We start from the raw sequence: 14,241 nt of genomic DNA, 5'->3' as shown, positions 1-14,241 counted from the left end.
GAAACAAAAACTTGTCTCAGAGAGTACTGTGCCCCGCACGAGGCTTAAGTCTCAGCGACCAAGGTTGTCCTTATGCCCACATGGACGGCATGTTTGAGAGCAAATTGGGAGATGGAAGGCTTCGATTAGAATCAGGCTGAGTAACGCAGGAAAACATGGGGTCGGATGAACTGCGCGAAGGGCGTGAGGCTGTGTCCGATGTACACGCTGTGTTCATTGAGCTTCGACTTTGTACTGCTGTTCAACGCTCTATGCTCTAGCATCTTGCAATCTTGATGGCTTGCCATTGCCGTTCTATGTCTTGGAAGCCGGCAATCGCCCCGATTGAAGCCACCAAGTCGCTCTCCTCTCGTTTGCGTGTTCTTGCTTCGTCCATCATGCGACCTGGCTGCCCGTTCAACATATCTCTTGCATACAATGCAGCCGTTGGCAGGAGGCGTTTGTGGGACCTCACAAGGGTGGGGATCAAAGCTCAGGCTTGTCTACTTGTCCTCTATAATGTTCACGTTTGCTTCTGCGGAGACTTTGACGACTGGGTAGTTGGTCCTGGCCGTGTAGGAGAGCAACGAAGAGAGCGTATTTGCGCTTCGATCGGCTAAGGGGCGTTTGTGTGTGGGCACCAGGACCGGGCTACTGTGCGAGAAGCTTGTTGCGAGTTCTGGACCAGAAGGTGCCGAATATCTGCAGGTCGATTTCCGCTCGTGAACCGCCGCCTTTCTTCGGGGAGGCGGCCCCTATTTTTTCTATAAGTCACCCACACCCCTCAGAGATTGGCTCCGCTAACTACCGCTGCAGGGATCAGTTTGACGGGCTTGGGCCGATCGGATCTATAGTAACTATAAGATGTGATTCGGACGGCTATCTCTGGTCTTAATATTCTAGCCCCTTGGATTATGTGGCTGTCAGTAGACTAGGCCCGAGTGAAGGCGAATGTCAACAAATTCGCCGCATGCTGTCATCACAAACCGTTATCACTCCAAAGTTGTCAATTATTCTTCGCTCTTTGCTGCTTATTGCATATATCTGCATTGCTGAGTAATACACCTGGGTGTCTGTGCATAATTAGAGCTGCCCCTCCTGAATAAGTTGCCCCGCCACCGCGATAGTGGAAGGCAAAGGAACGTTCCCGTGGTTGCCGGCTAATTTTTTTTCTTTGGGCCCAATGGGTTTGTAATAATATATTGTAGTCCCTCTATTTACAAGTTCTTGATTTTTCTCCTTTCCCTTACGAAAATCAATTGATCTCTGCAAACCAGGACTCATGTCGGCAGAAGGAGAAAGCGCTGCCCCTCAGGGCAATGTTGTGGTAGACTCGCAATTTCAGAAACCCGGCGACTTGGTGGAGAGAAATGAAGATACCGGCGTTATGTCATTGGAGAGTCTCTGCATGAACTGCCATGAAAATGTAACTGATACCGATGGATATTTGGTTTTTTCTACGCCGAGGCGACAACTACTAACAAAACTTTAGGGTATCACCAGACTTCTACTCCTCCGAGTACCTTTCTTCCGCGACATTATCCTCGAATCTTTCGAATGCGAGCACTGCGGCCACCGAGACAACTCCGTCAAATCCGCGGGTCAGATTCAAGAGAAGGGAACGAAATACACACTGGATGTTGAGAATGAGGAGGATTTCCAGCGCCAGGTCATTCGAAGCGATGTCTCGATTTTCAAGGTCGAATCGCTCGGTATCGAGATGCCCAAGGGCGAAAGCCAGCTGACCACAGTGGAGGGAGTTATTCAGCGTATTTACGAGAACCTGTCCAGCGAGCAGCCACAGCGCAAGGCGGAAGCGCCCGAGCTGCACGATGCGCTCGTGCCTATCCTCGAGAAGCTCGAGAAAATTCTGAAGCGGGAGGGCTTTCCTTTCACCATCTCGCTCGATGATCCCACCGGTAACTCATGGATCGCGCCGAATACACAGGACAAGACAAACAAGTACAGACGTCGCGACTATCCCCGTACGCACGAACAGAACGAAGCGCTCGGTATCGCTGCCGACCCCGAGGCCCAGAAGAATGAAGGCATTAACGTGGAGGGCGAGATTGACGACTCGGAAATTGTCGAAGGCCAGGTTTACAGTCTGCCCGCGGAGTGCCCCGGCTGCACGAAGCCATGCTTTGTCAACATGAAGAAAGTCAACATTCCCTACTTCAAGGAGGTTTTCATCTGGGGTACAGTTTGCGACCACTGTGGCTACCGCACTAGCGAGGTTAAGACTGGTGGTGAGGTTCCCGAGAAGGGCAAGCGCATCACCCTTCGTGTCGAGAACGAAGTTGATCTGTCGCGTGATATCTTGAAGTCCGACACCTGCGCGCTTCACAGCGATGAGCTTGAGGTGACTGTTCAGCCCGGTACCCTTGGCGGCCGCTTCACCACCGTTGAGGGTCTGCTCACGGAGATTCGCGATCAGTTGCACGGCCAGATCTTCGATATCGACGACACCACCAACTCTGGTGGTGACAGTATGGCAACGTCTGACAAGGATAAGTGGGAGCGTTTCTTCAGCCGTCTCGATGATGCGATCAACGGAAAGATGAAGTTCGTCATTACCCTTGAGGATCCCATGGCCAACAGCTACGTTCAAGATCTGTGTGCCCCTGCCGCCGACCCTCAAATCACAACTGAAGAGTACACTCGTACGGAAGAGGAGGAAGAGGAGCTTGGTCTGAGAGACATGAAGGTTGAGGGGTACGAGCAAGAGCAGAAGGAAGAGAAGGCCGCTGAGGGCACTGATGAACAGAAGTCATGATTTTCGATACCAATTAGGAGATTGTTTTGTTTCGTGTATTGAATTACGATTCTTGGGTTTACTCATGATGTGCATGATTTTTCTTATCGACCTTCCACCTTTCGATGATTTGTCGAGTTTGCATTACGGCGCTTATGCTGCTTGCTCGGAGATGAGTCCGTCGAAGATGAGTGCTTGCATTAAGATTCCTGACGTGGATGAGCTTTGTTCGTCATATCACTATGTTCAGATCTTCATGGTGTTCTACTATTCATGGGGATGTGGAAAAGTATTTAGCGAAATCATATTTGTTGCTCATAATTCACTCAGTTTCGTGTCTCTTGTAGATATCTTTTTGTAACTCAATCAGGGTCACTTTACGTGGTCTGGGAATGCCTGCAAACATTTTGAGGTTGCCATGACTGCTGTATTTCGCCCATTGCCATGCAAATCTTGCTGGAAGCGTGACTCTAAGGTCGCCCAGCAGAGCCATATCAGTGGCACTGAGCGGTCGACATGAGTTACGGTAATCCGTGCTCCCGGGGTAAATATTGCCAGTCATTGAGCCGGCTTTTGGAACACCCAACGGCAATTCCACGAATCTCAGTGGGTTGGGTCCAATACTGCCGGCAAGGGTCTGTAGGTCCTCCTCGAGGCTTCAGGCCCTTGGATCGCAGTTCAAGAGAACTCTCTCATGAAGTCATCTTCTACCTGTGGACAGTAGGGCCTCATCTCACTTTGCGAACGGGTTGGCGTGGATCGTCACGCTGTTGATAACAATCGCTTCATATTCCCCCTCCTCCCCTTCTTTCGGCTGAGTCACTCTCCCCTTTTTGTCCACCTTTACATTCGCCTTCTCCAGTTTGCTCAGGACGTCGCCTCCCTCATCCTGCGGGCTCAGGTTCAGAACCTTTCCAAACACGGTACTCGCCCCGTCCAAATGGGGAGCCGCAGCGAAGGTGATGAAGAACTGACTCCCATTAACTGTCGCACCCGTCGCACCTTGTGACCCCGGTGCCGTCCGGTCTTTAACTGGTCTTGACGCCATTGACAAAATTCCGCGCGCATTATGGCGGAGGGCTGGTAGGTGAATCTCCTGGTTTAGTGCACGAGGGTGGTAGATTGAGGTGCCGCCCTTGGGAATCTCATCGACAGGTAGCATAGATTTTAGTGTATTCAATGTTCCCGGTGCTGGCCCAAGCGAAATATCACCGCCCTGAATCATGAAGCCGGGGAAGATACGGTGGAAGGGGGTATTGTTGTATGCGCCGCAAGCGCAGAGGGCGAGAAAGTTCTGTGATGAGTGGTGTTGGGGTCAGCCTCGATGGGTCCCGGAAAACAAAGGATAACGTTTATCAACGCGTAGAAAGGCATGTTGAGTAAAATACTTACTTCGGCTGTTTGAGGCACGGCCTCGCAAAAGAGCTCGACCTTGAGATCTCCATGTGTGGTATGAAGCTGCCGAGTGAGGTCAGCATCGTCATTCTCCCAACCAGAGAACCTGCGCGAGACTCTGAATGCCAAGAGCAAATGGAGAAGAACCTACAGTGACAGACATGGCGACTCGTCTAGTGCTAGGATTCGATTCGAAGGAAATCTCAGTTATAGTAATCGTCACACATATGTTCTGGCAGCTTCATTCCGTTGAAACACGTGATGTGTATCGACGCTATTCCCCTTCGGCTCATGCCATGATAACACACGATAACGCTAGTCTAGAAATGGTAACAGGTTAACAATAGCTGGAGCCCGCAGCTTTCGACAGATCCCTTGACCAGGTACAGACGTCTTGTTTCATTGACATATTTCCATTCCTGTACTGAGACCCAAAATGAACAACAGACCCGTGGAGCAAGCTCTGTCTATGTTAGTGCCAACACACGCCAATGACCTACCGCCAGACCTCGTCAGCTTAGCCCTCTCCCTAGTCGCGCAATCACGAAGTTTTGCAGCAAGCTTGAAGCCCGAAGAGGAGATTGCACGGCCCTATGCTTGTGCCGAGATCGCATGCAGAAGGTACAACTATTTCAGATCCCAATTGATGGACCTAGACACTGAACGAGCCATCAATACTCCAGGTTGAGCAGGACCCTCAAACTCCCTCCGCTACTTGGCCATCCTCCATGCCCTCCTCGAGCATACAAGAAACTATACTCTTTTCTAGAACGGTCGTTGTCGACTAGTGCTAGTGGCTCAAAACGCGCAAAAGACAGTTCGGCCCCAGGAACGCCTTCACGCTCCGGTTCTGCACCTTCAACACCTACAAAGACACAAGCACTTGCAAAAACCGTTGCGACGCCGCGAGGCCATCAAAATACACCGAGCAAGTCTACGCCCCTCAAGCAAGCCGTCAATGCCTCGGACAGACCGGCTGCGCCATTGGTCACTCCTCTGAAAACCACCAAGGTCCGTCCCAATGGTCTCTCCAGCTCTACGATCATCCCCGATGCACCTGCGTGGGCCATGGATTCGATCCGCACAGTGTGCAAGACGCTTTCCACTCCAGCACCGCGCACGAGCACATGGTCTCGGCCCCCGATCTCTCGAACTTTGCCGCCACATATTTTTGCTGGAGTATCATCCATCCTCTACCTCATCTCGAACCTCTCAGCAAAGAATGACGAGGATCTGGACGAAGAAATGATGGAATTCCTCGAGCCGATTATCACGGTCAAAGATACAGAGAAGGACGAGGATTTCAAGGAAGTCGTGTACGCGTTGGTCGTAGCAGTCTACTTCATTGTGCTTGCGCGCCGACGCAATGGACCCGACGATGGCTCTACTGATGCAGGCGAGGCAAGGAAGATGGACAAGAAGACATTTTCGGAGATGCGTCAGACTGCCCTTGTCAGCCTTGGCCTGCCTTCCACGGAGCGGCGGCACCGCGACGACGTCGATCAGTGGATTGCGTTGATCATGGAGCAAGGCTGGATGAATGGTCAGGAGTGGTTCGAGAATATCCCGCAGGCTGGGGAAGTGGACGGAGACGATGAGTACCTGTCGGATGAGTATGGCGGCCGTGACAATGAAAGAAAGCGCCAGAAGACAACAGGTGCGGGCCATGGTTTTCTTTTGGAGGACTCGTCGAAAAGAAAAGGCCTTCTGCCTGGTTTGGGGACAATGATGCAGGACCGGGTCGACTGGCTGAGCGTTGATCGCCGCGAGGATTACATAGAATGGAAGGCTGATATAATGGCGCGCATTCAGCAATTGACCTCTGCTAGATGAATAGTGGGTGTCCTATCTCACCGTTCTCATTTGCATGATATGAATTATGATACCCTTGACCTAAACATCTCTGAATGTTCCTCTAACTAGATAGTTATAATGTCTTTTCTTCTATGCTGTACCAACCTGAAATTTGCCAAAATCATATCTATCCTCTATAAACCAGTAGTGCAGTAGATGGCAATCCGACAGGTCATATAAAGGTCACCAAACTCCCAGAAGCGACAGCAAAAGAAATCCCAGTATAATTGGGGGCAAGTATGACTCCGGACGGTATGTACGCCGAACGCATCGCCATGAATATGCAAAAGGGAACAGAATCATTTGGGTATCATGGGAAGTGGCAGTCAGTTTAAGTGCTGCATCTGGGCTAATACCAAATGCTTCTCGTCCTGTGATGCGGAATGGTCTCGCGACCGTCCCTTTCCAGCTCTTTTGCAGTATCATACAAGAAGAAGTCGATCAAAATAGCATTAATCCCCAAGCCGGATGCATCGTGGGTACTGTTCTGTCGGATGTGCTTTTGTATGGTAGGACTCGTCTCATTTTCGGATGAAGTGGCTCCGATTTCTGGGCTTTGAGCTGATGCCCCTTTTGATAATTTCTGCTTCTTCACTTCGGGGTGTTGGCGTTCAATTTCACGCCGAATCAACTCGACGCACCAGATGCTGGTTGCGCGCAACTCAATTTCCCAGTTGGAGCCACTGGGAATCAGCTTTTTGCTCCTGATATGACTCTCTAGCAATGGCGAGTATAAGAGACAACCAAGTTGATGAAGCATCTGCGGGATTCGGTAATCTGCCAGTCGTCAACTTGTGAGTTACGCGTGACAGGTTGGGTGAGAAATAAACCCACCGGCAAACATCGTGATTTTGTCAATATCGTGAAATTCTCCGTAACTTTCTCCATTGAAACATGCCCAGAGGTCTGCCACGAGAATCTGTGCACGTTTGTATAATCGTACTCGCCGGCCTTCGAAAACTGTCTCGTCTCGGAAGCAGGGAAAGCTTTCTACAAGAAGATTGACAAGAGCTGCAGCCGAGTAATTGGCGCTATAAATGCAGTTCACGAAGCTACCGTCAAAATCCTAGAAACGCATTGAATTAGCGAGGGTAGTTCGAAAAGTAAGAGACTACGACATAGGCATCAACATACCGAGCAAAGGATCCTCCCTGCTTCGCGGAGGCACTGGAGACGTTCATCTAGCAGTGGAATCTCCTCCTCACTCGCTGATCGAAAAACATGTCTAAGAAGAGCGTCTGTGCATTCCTCCTCATTGATCCAAAATTCTGGTGTGGTGATCTGAATCCCTGAAAGCAGAGTGGTGTGAGTCTCTCCTTGGAGTGAAGACTGTAACAGATGACTTACCCTCATCTAAAGCTCTTTGCAATGCGGCCACCAGACTCCAGTAGCCTGTCCACTTTTTCCCCCGATACTCAATGCAAAATCGCTTGGACGGTTCTGTTTGGTCCGACCAGAAGCTGAAGTTTAGAAGATCCATTGTGAATATGAAGTCAACTGTGCTCCCATCTTTCGCCTTGGGGTGCAACTCGTGATCTGCCCATGTCTCAGTTGAGTAGTTCTTCTTCTGCATCAGACGCCATATTGTCTCCGCCGCTTCCTTAACCTTCGCCGGACTCAGGGCGACGTCAATGGCATTATCGAAAACAAATTGCGCATTTTCAAGGACTTTCGTCTCCGCTGTCCGTGGATTGGCAGGCCCACCGTCTAGCCCAAGTGATTTGCGAAGAAGGGCCAGGAGCTCGGGGTCGGCTTCGTCGTCCGACGTGGCGCGTGCTATCATTGTGGCCTATTTTCAGGAGTCCCGAAACAATTGACCGAATTGTTGGCCCGAATTGTTGGCTATAACTGAATATATATATCCACCAAATAGAATTCAAGATCGATGTCAGTGAACAAGGGAGCACACGTTTTTTCGAGCCTGGACGTATAAGTTGCAGAGAACTATATCACCAGATCGCGTTTGACTCAGCGACGACTGATCGGTTTGCCGCAAAGGGACCCTACAAAGCCGGTCTGTTGCGTATTCTATGGGGACGACCAAGGAGGCTTTGAGCAAGTCAAAGCATGAGGACGGTCTGCAGACAACCAGAGAGACGTTAGAATCGTAGGAAAGGGGTCAACAGGAAAATGATTCAGCTGCCTAGCCTCAATTTCTGACCCAAAAATTGCCTTCTTTATCTTATCTGGGGAATTTCGGGACCCTTTTTTGGGAGGTTAGGTAAGCGACAGATATTTGTGCCACATTCTTCAGGCACAAAGGTGTCCGCATTAAAGTCCGCGGCAGATCTGTATGTCTCTGGCCACCATCCTCGCCCCTTAGAAATGAGACCAGGGTGCGGATTGGATTGTTTGATCCCAATAACCGTTGGATATGGAAGGGAAGCGACAGTACCCCCAGTAGTAGTTGACTCCATGGTCTGATGTTGATGTGAAGAGATGTTTTTGAAATGCCGCTACTGTGATGACGTTGGATGTACCCCTCGGTAATGGATCATCTCCAAATTATCGGCACCAGCTAGGTAGATGCAGCATCTCACATTGCAAGATAATATTCTTCACAAAGCCTTAGGGAACAGTGCTGAGTAAATTGCATAACTGATGACGCATAGACGCATTGATAGATAACGGTCTAGCTGGTACGGAAATGAGAGAATGAGAGGAATGTGAAGTCTCTCAGTCCACGCTCGGGCAGATGCAGCAGCCTCTCCAGTGAGGAGATTTGATTAGAGCCATGCATGCGTGCTGCTTGTTCTCCATCTCCCCTCCCTCATCACACTAAAGAAAATAAATTCCTTAAGATTCTCGACCGTCTGGACGCCGATTAGGTATAAGAGGCGCAACAAGGCTGCCCTTTTTCCTAATCAGCCTGTATCTAGCTTTCTCTTCACTTGACACTGATAAGAGCATATCCGTGCGCAACGTTTGAGCTTCCCTCTTGAGATTGGGAAATGTTTCTGTAGTCACAACACTCCTGATGAGATTGACTGGCGCAAAAGAGTCTCATCAGACGCATTCACTCGCCTTTTCGTCCTGCAATGGATGAGGACGCCATTGTGTTGTTTGAAGCTGTCTCGGAATTGAACTGACCCCGGCACGCTTTTCCCTTTCAACCTTGCGCCTGGTTACGTCTGTTTCCGGATTCCCTTCCAGTGTCTTGAGAAATACCTTATTAAACTTACTTTCTCCCAACACCTCCTACAGTTTATCGCCTACCTTATGATATCCCTCCTTCGTTCAATCAACTCTGCTTCTAAGTGATCAATTACTTCGGGGATGTTCTTCCAACCACTCTGAAGCTCTACGTCACAACCCATCTTTCTTCAACTCGCAAGAAATGGCGAGGGACGCTTATCTGAAGCGTTCCCTCGGAACGCTTTCCAGGCGCATCAAAGAGGTACCTATTATACACCCTACACTTACCTTCTCGATGCGCTCGTAATCGCAACCGTTGAATCAAGATTGATGCTGATGTCCTACCTCTTTTCCAATTTAGTCGCGTGTGCTTCTTGTTGGTGCCGGCGGTATCGGCTGCGAGTTGCTCAAAAACCTTCTGTTGTCCGGCTTTGGAGAAATACATATCATTGACCTTGATACCATCGACCTGAGCAATTTGAACCGCCAGTTTCTCTTCCGCTACGAACATATCAAGAAGCCGAAAGCATTGGTATGTCTTCGCCGTCTGATCGGTTTCTCTGCCTTCCCGCGTCTGCTCGCTTTTGCGCTTCGATCTCCTACGCCACGCGATATGACGAACAAGCTCTGACCTATGCGGGTAACGATATAGGTTGCCAAGGAAGTGGCTCATAAGTTTCAACCGAGCGCAAAGCTGGAAGCGTACCATGCAAACATCAAGGACAGCCAATTCAATGTCGACTGGTTTGCGACCTTTGATTTGGTTTTCAATGCGCTTGATAACCTCGACGCCCGGCGACATGTTAATAGAATGTGCCTGGCTGCCAATGTGCCGTTGATTGAGAGCGGAACAACAGGATTCAACGGACAGGTGCAGGTTATCAAGAAGGTAAGCCTTTCCTGTAGCAGTTGATGCAGGCTCCTTTCCTTCAGTACATCTTTAATGACTATCATCATAGACTCAAACCGAGTGCTACGACTGTAATTCAAAGGAAGTACCCAAGACATTTCCCGTGTGCACCATCAGGAGCACGCCGAGTCAACCCATTCATTGCATCGTCTGGGCCAAAAGTTATTTGTTCCCGTGAGTGTTATACATATCTGCGCATTAGCCTCAAACATGTCTAATGCTATAAAGCGAGCTTTTTGGTACCAGCGAAGATGAATCGGAAGAATTCGATCATTCAGCAGATGCCGATAACGGTAAGTACCTTTGGTCGTCTACGTGTCGCAAGCCGGTTCTAACCCTGCAGCAGCCGCCGAAATCGCCAATCTGCGTAAGGAGGCGCACGCTTTGAAAGCAATCCGTGAGTCAATGGGCTCTCCCGTATTCTACCAGAAGGTATTCGAGAAAGTCTTCAAAGAAGACATCGAGCGGTTAAGGGGTATGGAGGACATGTGGAAAACTAGAACGGCACCCCAGCCCCTTGATTTCGAAACACTGCAGCAAGAATCATCCTCAATCGAGCCCATCGTCTCCGTCAACGATCAGAAAGTGTGGTCAATAGCTGAGGACTTCGTTGTTTTCAAGGATAGGTCCGACACTCTGTCGCTCCAGACAATTGGCGAGCAATAGCTGACGGTCACTATAGCTTGGAACGACTTAGCAAACGCTTAAAGACTCTGCAAGAAACAACCAAGGATGGTCTGAAGCCGATCTTGATCTTTGACAAGGATGATGTCGACACCCTCGACTTCGTCACTGCGAGCGCCAACCTCAGAGCGACGATCTTCGGCATCGAGCCTAGGTCAAAATTTGACACGAAACGTAAACTCTACCCTATCACTGATTCATATCCATTGCTAATTGTTTATCAGAGATGGCTGGGAATATCATTCCCGCGATTGCGACAACAAACGCGATGACAGCTGGGCTCTGCGTGTTGCAGGCGTTCAAGGTTCTCAAAGATGATTTTCAAAATGCCAAAATGGTACGCGCTACCCTTGAACTGATTCCTCGTTTAATCAACTTCTCATCCTTAACCAGGTCTTCCTTGAACGCTCTGGGGCGCGCGCCGTCAACTCTGATTCCCTGAAACCGCCCAATCCGAGCTGCCCTGTGTGCTCCGTTGCCACTGCCAGAATCAAGATTGACCCCGAACGTGCGACTGTGAGTGACTTGGTGCAGGATGTACTTCGGTTGCAATTGGGCTACGGTGAAGAGTTCTCGCTGAGCAATGAGCTGGGAACTATCTATGATCCGGATCTTGAAGACAACCTGCCCAAGAAACTGTCGGATCTCGGTATCAAGAATGAGAGTTTTCTCACTGTCGTGGACGAAGAGGATGATGAACCGCGCGTCAATCTTGAACTTGTTGTTCTTGTGCCTGAAAAGTAAGATTACAGGATATAAAGATTAGTGGTAATTGTCGACTTGAATCATTTGCTAACTATCTTTCAGACCCGAGCCCTCTGAAGCAGAGAAACCTGTCTCTCTAGAGAAGATGATCGATATTCCACGGAAGCCCAAGGCACGCGAGCCTCCCGTCCCAGAACCTGTAAATGGTGCAGCAGTCACCGGCAAGCGCAAAGCGGAGGAAGCTGGTCTCACCGACGGTGACGAACGTGCGAAGCGTATTGCGAGTAACTCCGTCGCCGAGGGCGATGGAGAACACCCCATTGTATTGGATGAGGCAGATGGCGGCGCTATTTTGATCGACGACTGAATAGTCGAAGACGTTAGCATCTTGATCAACCGCCAAATGTCACCATTAGAACTTGGCGTTGGTATTTGTCATATTGTTTCCCAGGCGCCAGCTCTTGCATGCCGCATTTGGAATTGGGATTCGGCAATCTTGCCTAACGACGTCCTTGTAACATATCTCACGAACACGAAAAGTCTGAAATGAAATATAGATTGGTCATTCATATCACTTAGAGCCCCACTTGGGCATGGCGTTGTTTCGACCGAAGCTAACATGCTATCCTCATGAGCCGTAAAAATAGCCCGCCACGTCATAGCAGGTATATAGCTTCTGACTCTGGTACGTAGACAATGTGCAGTCTATCCGTCAGATCGCGCTCAAACCACCGTCCAGATTGAGAACGCAGTTGTTCGCGTATTCATTCTGCGCCAGGAACACAGCCGCATCGGCAATTTCATGCGGAGTACCAAACCTCCGAAGAGGAACACTGTCTTTCAGTCTGGAGGATTCGCTTTCGCTGAAATCTACAGTCATATCGTTAAGTCTTTGATCACGAACGGTCACAATCAGCGACGTCTCCGCTAGAACTCGACTCACCAGCAATCATCGGTGTTTCTATATACCCCGGAACTATCGCATTGGACCGAATTACAACGCCTCGGAGGGAATTGGCAGCTTCCACAGCCAACGAGCGCGTCAGTCCAAGGATGCCAGCCTTGGATGCAGCATATGGTACCGCGCCCGTGCCTCCCTTGACAGCAAGCAGGGAAGAAATGTTAATAATGCATTTTGAGGGGACTCGTATTTCAGAGGTGCTGGAGGTGTCGCGATTCTTCATCCGACTGCGGATCGAAGCACGCACAAGAGCTCGCGACGTTAGCATTGCGCCCTCGAGATTCGTGCGAAGGACTCGGGAAATATCGTCCGGTTCAAGTTTGGCGAGGATGTTCGAGACGGAGATGCCTGCCGCGTTGACGAGGATGTCTACCGGTTGCTGTTCGGATTCGTTAGATATATCACCAGAGACTGGGCGGGAGAGCTAACCATTGCCTTCTCCAAATCGCGCAGCCAGGTCCCGGCCAGTGATACATCACCGACGAGGAGACTGACTCGACCCGAGGAGTCGAGAATTGTACCATCCGCCTTTGCCTCTATATCTTTGTTTTGTGATTGTTGATCTGTTTCTGGGGCTTTAGTTGCTACTTCGCGAATGATATTATCACCGCGTGAGTCGACGGCAGCGAAAGCGTTCCCAGATGTAGACGCCTCTAATTTGGAAGCAGCGTTGACAAGCCGTTCATGGGATCTGCCAACGAGGATGATGCGCTTGGCGCCTTCTTGGAGGAACCGCTCTGCAATGGCGAACCCAATGCCGGATGAGCCGCCTGTGATCATACATGTTCGACCAGATAATCGGTCCGAAGACCTGAAAGGACTACTGCGAGTCCTGTTTGCCGTAGACGATGAGCACCGGATAAGTCGCCTTGATATTAAAGTAGCTATTTCGGGAAAATATGCATGAAGCTTGGTCTTAGCTCGACAAGCAGGCTGTGCTTCAGTGTATAATGTGGACCATGATGTCGACGCTGCCGCGCCGCGGAAGCAGGAACGCAAAATATGCGTATGGTACATGGGCTGGGTCGGTAATGGTCTTTTCGTCAAGGCAATGAAGGATCTTTCTTCAATGCTTTAATTTATGATGAATCCAACCTGTTTTCTCCCTGGACCACCGAGTGAGCTGTTGGACTGTTTATTGGCCAGGACAAAATCGGTTCAATTTGCAGGACTGGATTCACATCAACTTCCCAATCAGCTTGATTGATAATACAAGCATAAGTCCAAGTTTTAGGGATTGGAGCTTTCTATAGCGTATCCTCCAAATTATCCGTCCAAGTACTGGATTGTGGTCCATTGAGGGTGAGATCACATTGTTATCGGAACAGCTTCAGCACGGACCAGCCGGGAAGACAAATCGAGACCATCTTTTCCCCCAGTCATCCTTTCTTACAACTGCAATCACTCTCATCCCTCCAAAATGGCTTCTTCATCGTCTACACCCTCCGAGTATGTGACATTGGTATCAGGCGACGGATTCGAGTTCATCATCCCCCGGAGTACAGCCTGCGTGTCTGGAACAATACGACGCATGCTGGAACCTTCTAGTAAGACAGATCGATTCAGTTCTCTTAACGCCCGGGAACAGACACTGACATGCTCTCCACTATGTTGTAGGTAAATTCTCCGAGGCAATAACAGGTCGCTGCGTACTCGAAAATCTCAGCGGGGTCGTTCTTGAGAAAGTATGCGAGTACTTCTGTTACAACGAGAAGAATAAGAATCAGACCAATGTGCCCGATATGGATATCCCTCCAGAGCTGTGCTTAGAGTTGTTGATGGCGGCTGATTATCTGGATACTTGAGGTGTGAGTTGTATGTCTACGGTCTTTTGAACTGTTTCTCTTCTACATGTTGACTGAC

At 49.7% G+C, this 14,241-nt stretch overlaps 7 protein-coding genes across 7 annotated transcripts; 4 read left to right on the top strand and 3 right to left on the bottom strand.

Annotated features, from left to right (window-relative positions):
* Positions 1–1,261: 1,261 nt before the first annotated feature.
* Positions 1,262–2,755, top strand: zpr1 (zinc finger-containing protein ZPR1; the record flags this gene model as incomplete). The annotated part of the gene is made up of 2 exons (XM_043289302.1): positions 1,262–1,405; positions 1,472–2,755. 2 exons carry the CDS (start codon positions 1,262–1,264, stop codon positions 2,753–2,755), a joined length of 1,428 nt encoding a protein of 475 aa, XP_043145237.1.
* Positions 2,756–3,467: 712 nt separating this feature from the next.
* Positions 3,468–4,292, bottom strand: cyp5 (putative peptidyl-prolyl cis-trans isomerase; the record flags this gene model as incomplete). The annotated part of the gene is made up of 3 exons (XM_043289301.1): positions 3,468–4,028; positions 4,127–4,192; positions 4,281–4,292. 3 exons carry the CDS (start codon positions 4,290–4,292, stop codon positions 3,468–3,470), a joined length of 639 nt encoding a protein of 212 aa, XP_043145236.1.
* Positions 4,293–4,565: 273 nt separating this feature from the next.
* Aud_004360 (uncharacterized protein) lies at positions 4,566–5,962 on the top strand (the record flags this gene model as incomplete). The annotated part of the gene is made up of 2 exons (XM_043289300.1): positions 4,566–4,750; positions 4,813–5,962. The coding sequence occupies 2 exons, from the start codon at positions 4,566–4,568 to the stop codon at positions 5,960–5,962; spliced, it is 1,335 nt and encodes a 444-aa protein (XP_043145235.1).
* Positions 5,963–6,332: 370 nt separating this feature from the next.
* Positions 6,333–7,766, bottom strand: Aud_004359 (queuosine 5'-phosphate N-glycosylase/hydrolase; the record flags this gene model as incomplete). Its single annotated transcript, XM_043289299.1, has 4 exons — positions 6,333–6,760; positions 6,818–7,049; positions 7,118–7,272; positions 7,331–7,766. 4 exons carry the CDS (start codon positions 7,764–7,766, stop codon positions 6,333–6,335), a joined length of 1,251 nt encoding a protein of 416 aa, XP_043145234.1.
* A 1,554-nt stretch (positions 7,767–9,320) lies between these two features.
* Positions 9,321–11,784, top strand: Aud_004358 (E1 ubiquitin-activating protein ubaB; the record flags this gene model as incomplete). Its single annotated transcript, XM_043289298.1, has 10 exons — positions 9,321–9,380; positions 9,480–9,650; positions 9,771–10,007; positions 10,078–10,202; positions 10,257–10,321; positions 10,375–10,654; positions 10,711–10,886; positions 10,937–11,049; positions 11,106–11,452; positions 11,520–11,784. 10 exons carry the CDS (start codon positions 9,321–9,323, stop codon positions 11,782–11,784), a joined length of 1,839 nt encoding a protein of 612 aa, XP_043145233.1.
* A 345-nt stretch (positions 11,785–12,129) lies between these two features.
* Positions 12,130–13,158, bottom strand: Aud_004357 (SDR family NAD(P)-dependent oxidoreductase; the record flags this gene model as incomplete). Its single annotated transcript, XM_043289297.1, has 3 exons — positions 12,130–12,287; positions 12,361–12,757; positions 12,808–13,158. 3 exons carry the CDS (start codon positions 13,156–13,158, stop codon positions 12,130–12,132), a joined length of 906 nt encoding a protein of 301 aa, XP_043145232.1.
* Positions 13,159–13,798: 640 nt separating this feature from the next.
* Positions 13,799–14,183, top strand: Aud_004356 (elongin C; the record flags this gene model as incomplete). The annotated part of the gene is made up of 2 exons (XM_043289296.1): positions 13,799–13,925; positions 13,996–14,183. 2 exons carry the CDS (start codon positions 13,799–13,801, stop codon positions 14,181–14,183), a joined length of 315 nt encoding a protein of 104 aa, XP_043145231.1.
* Positions 14,184–14,241: the final 58 nt, after the last annotated feature.

The sequence above is a fragment of the Aspergillus udagawae genome, assembly GCF_001078395.1.
Source record: "Aspergillus udagawae IFM 46973 DNA, scaffold_3, whole genome shotgun sequence".
NCBI classification, from domain to species: domain Eukaryota; kingdom Fungi; phylum Ascomycota; class Eurotiomycetes; order Eurotiales; family Aspergillaceae; genus Aspergillus; species Aspergillus udagawae.
Note: the sequence above shows the minus strand (reverse complement) of the source record. Positions and strands in the feature narration are given on the sequence as shown.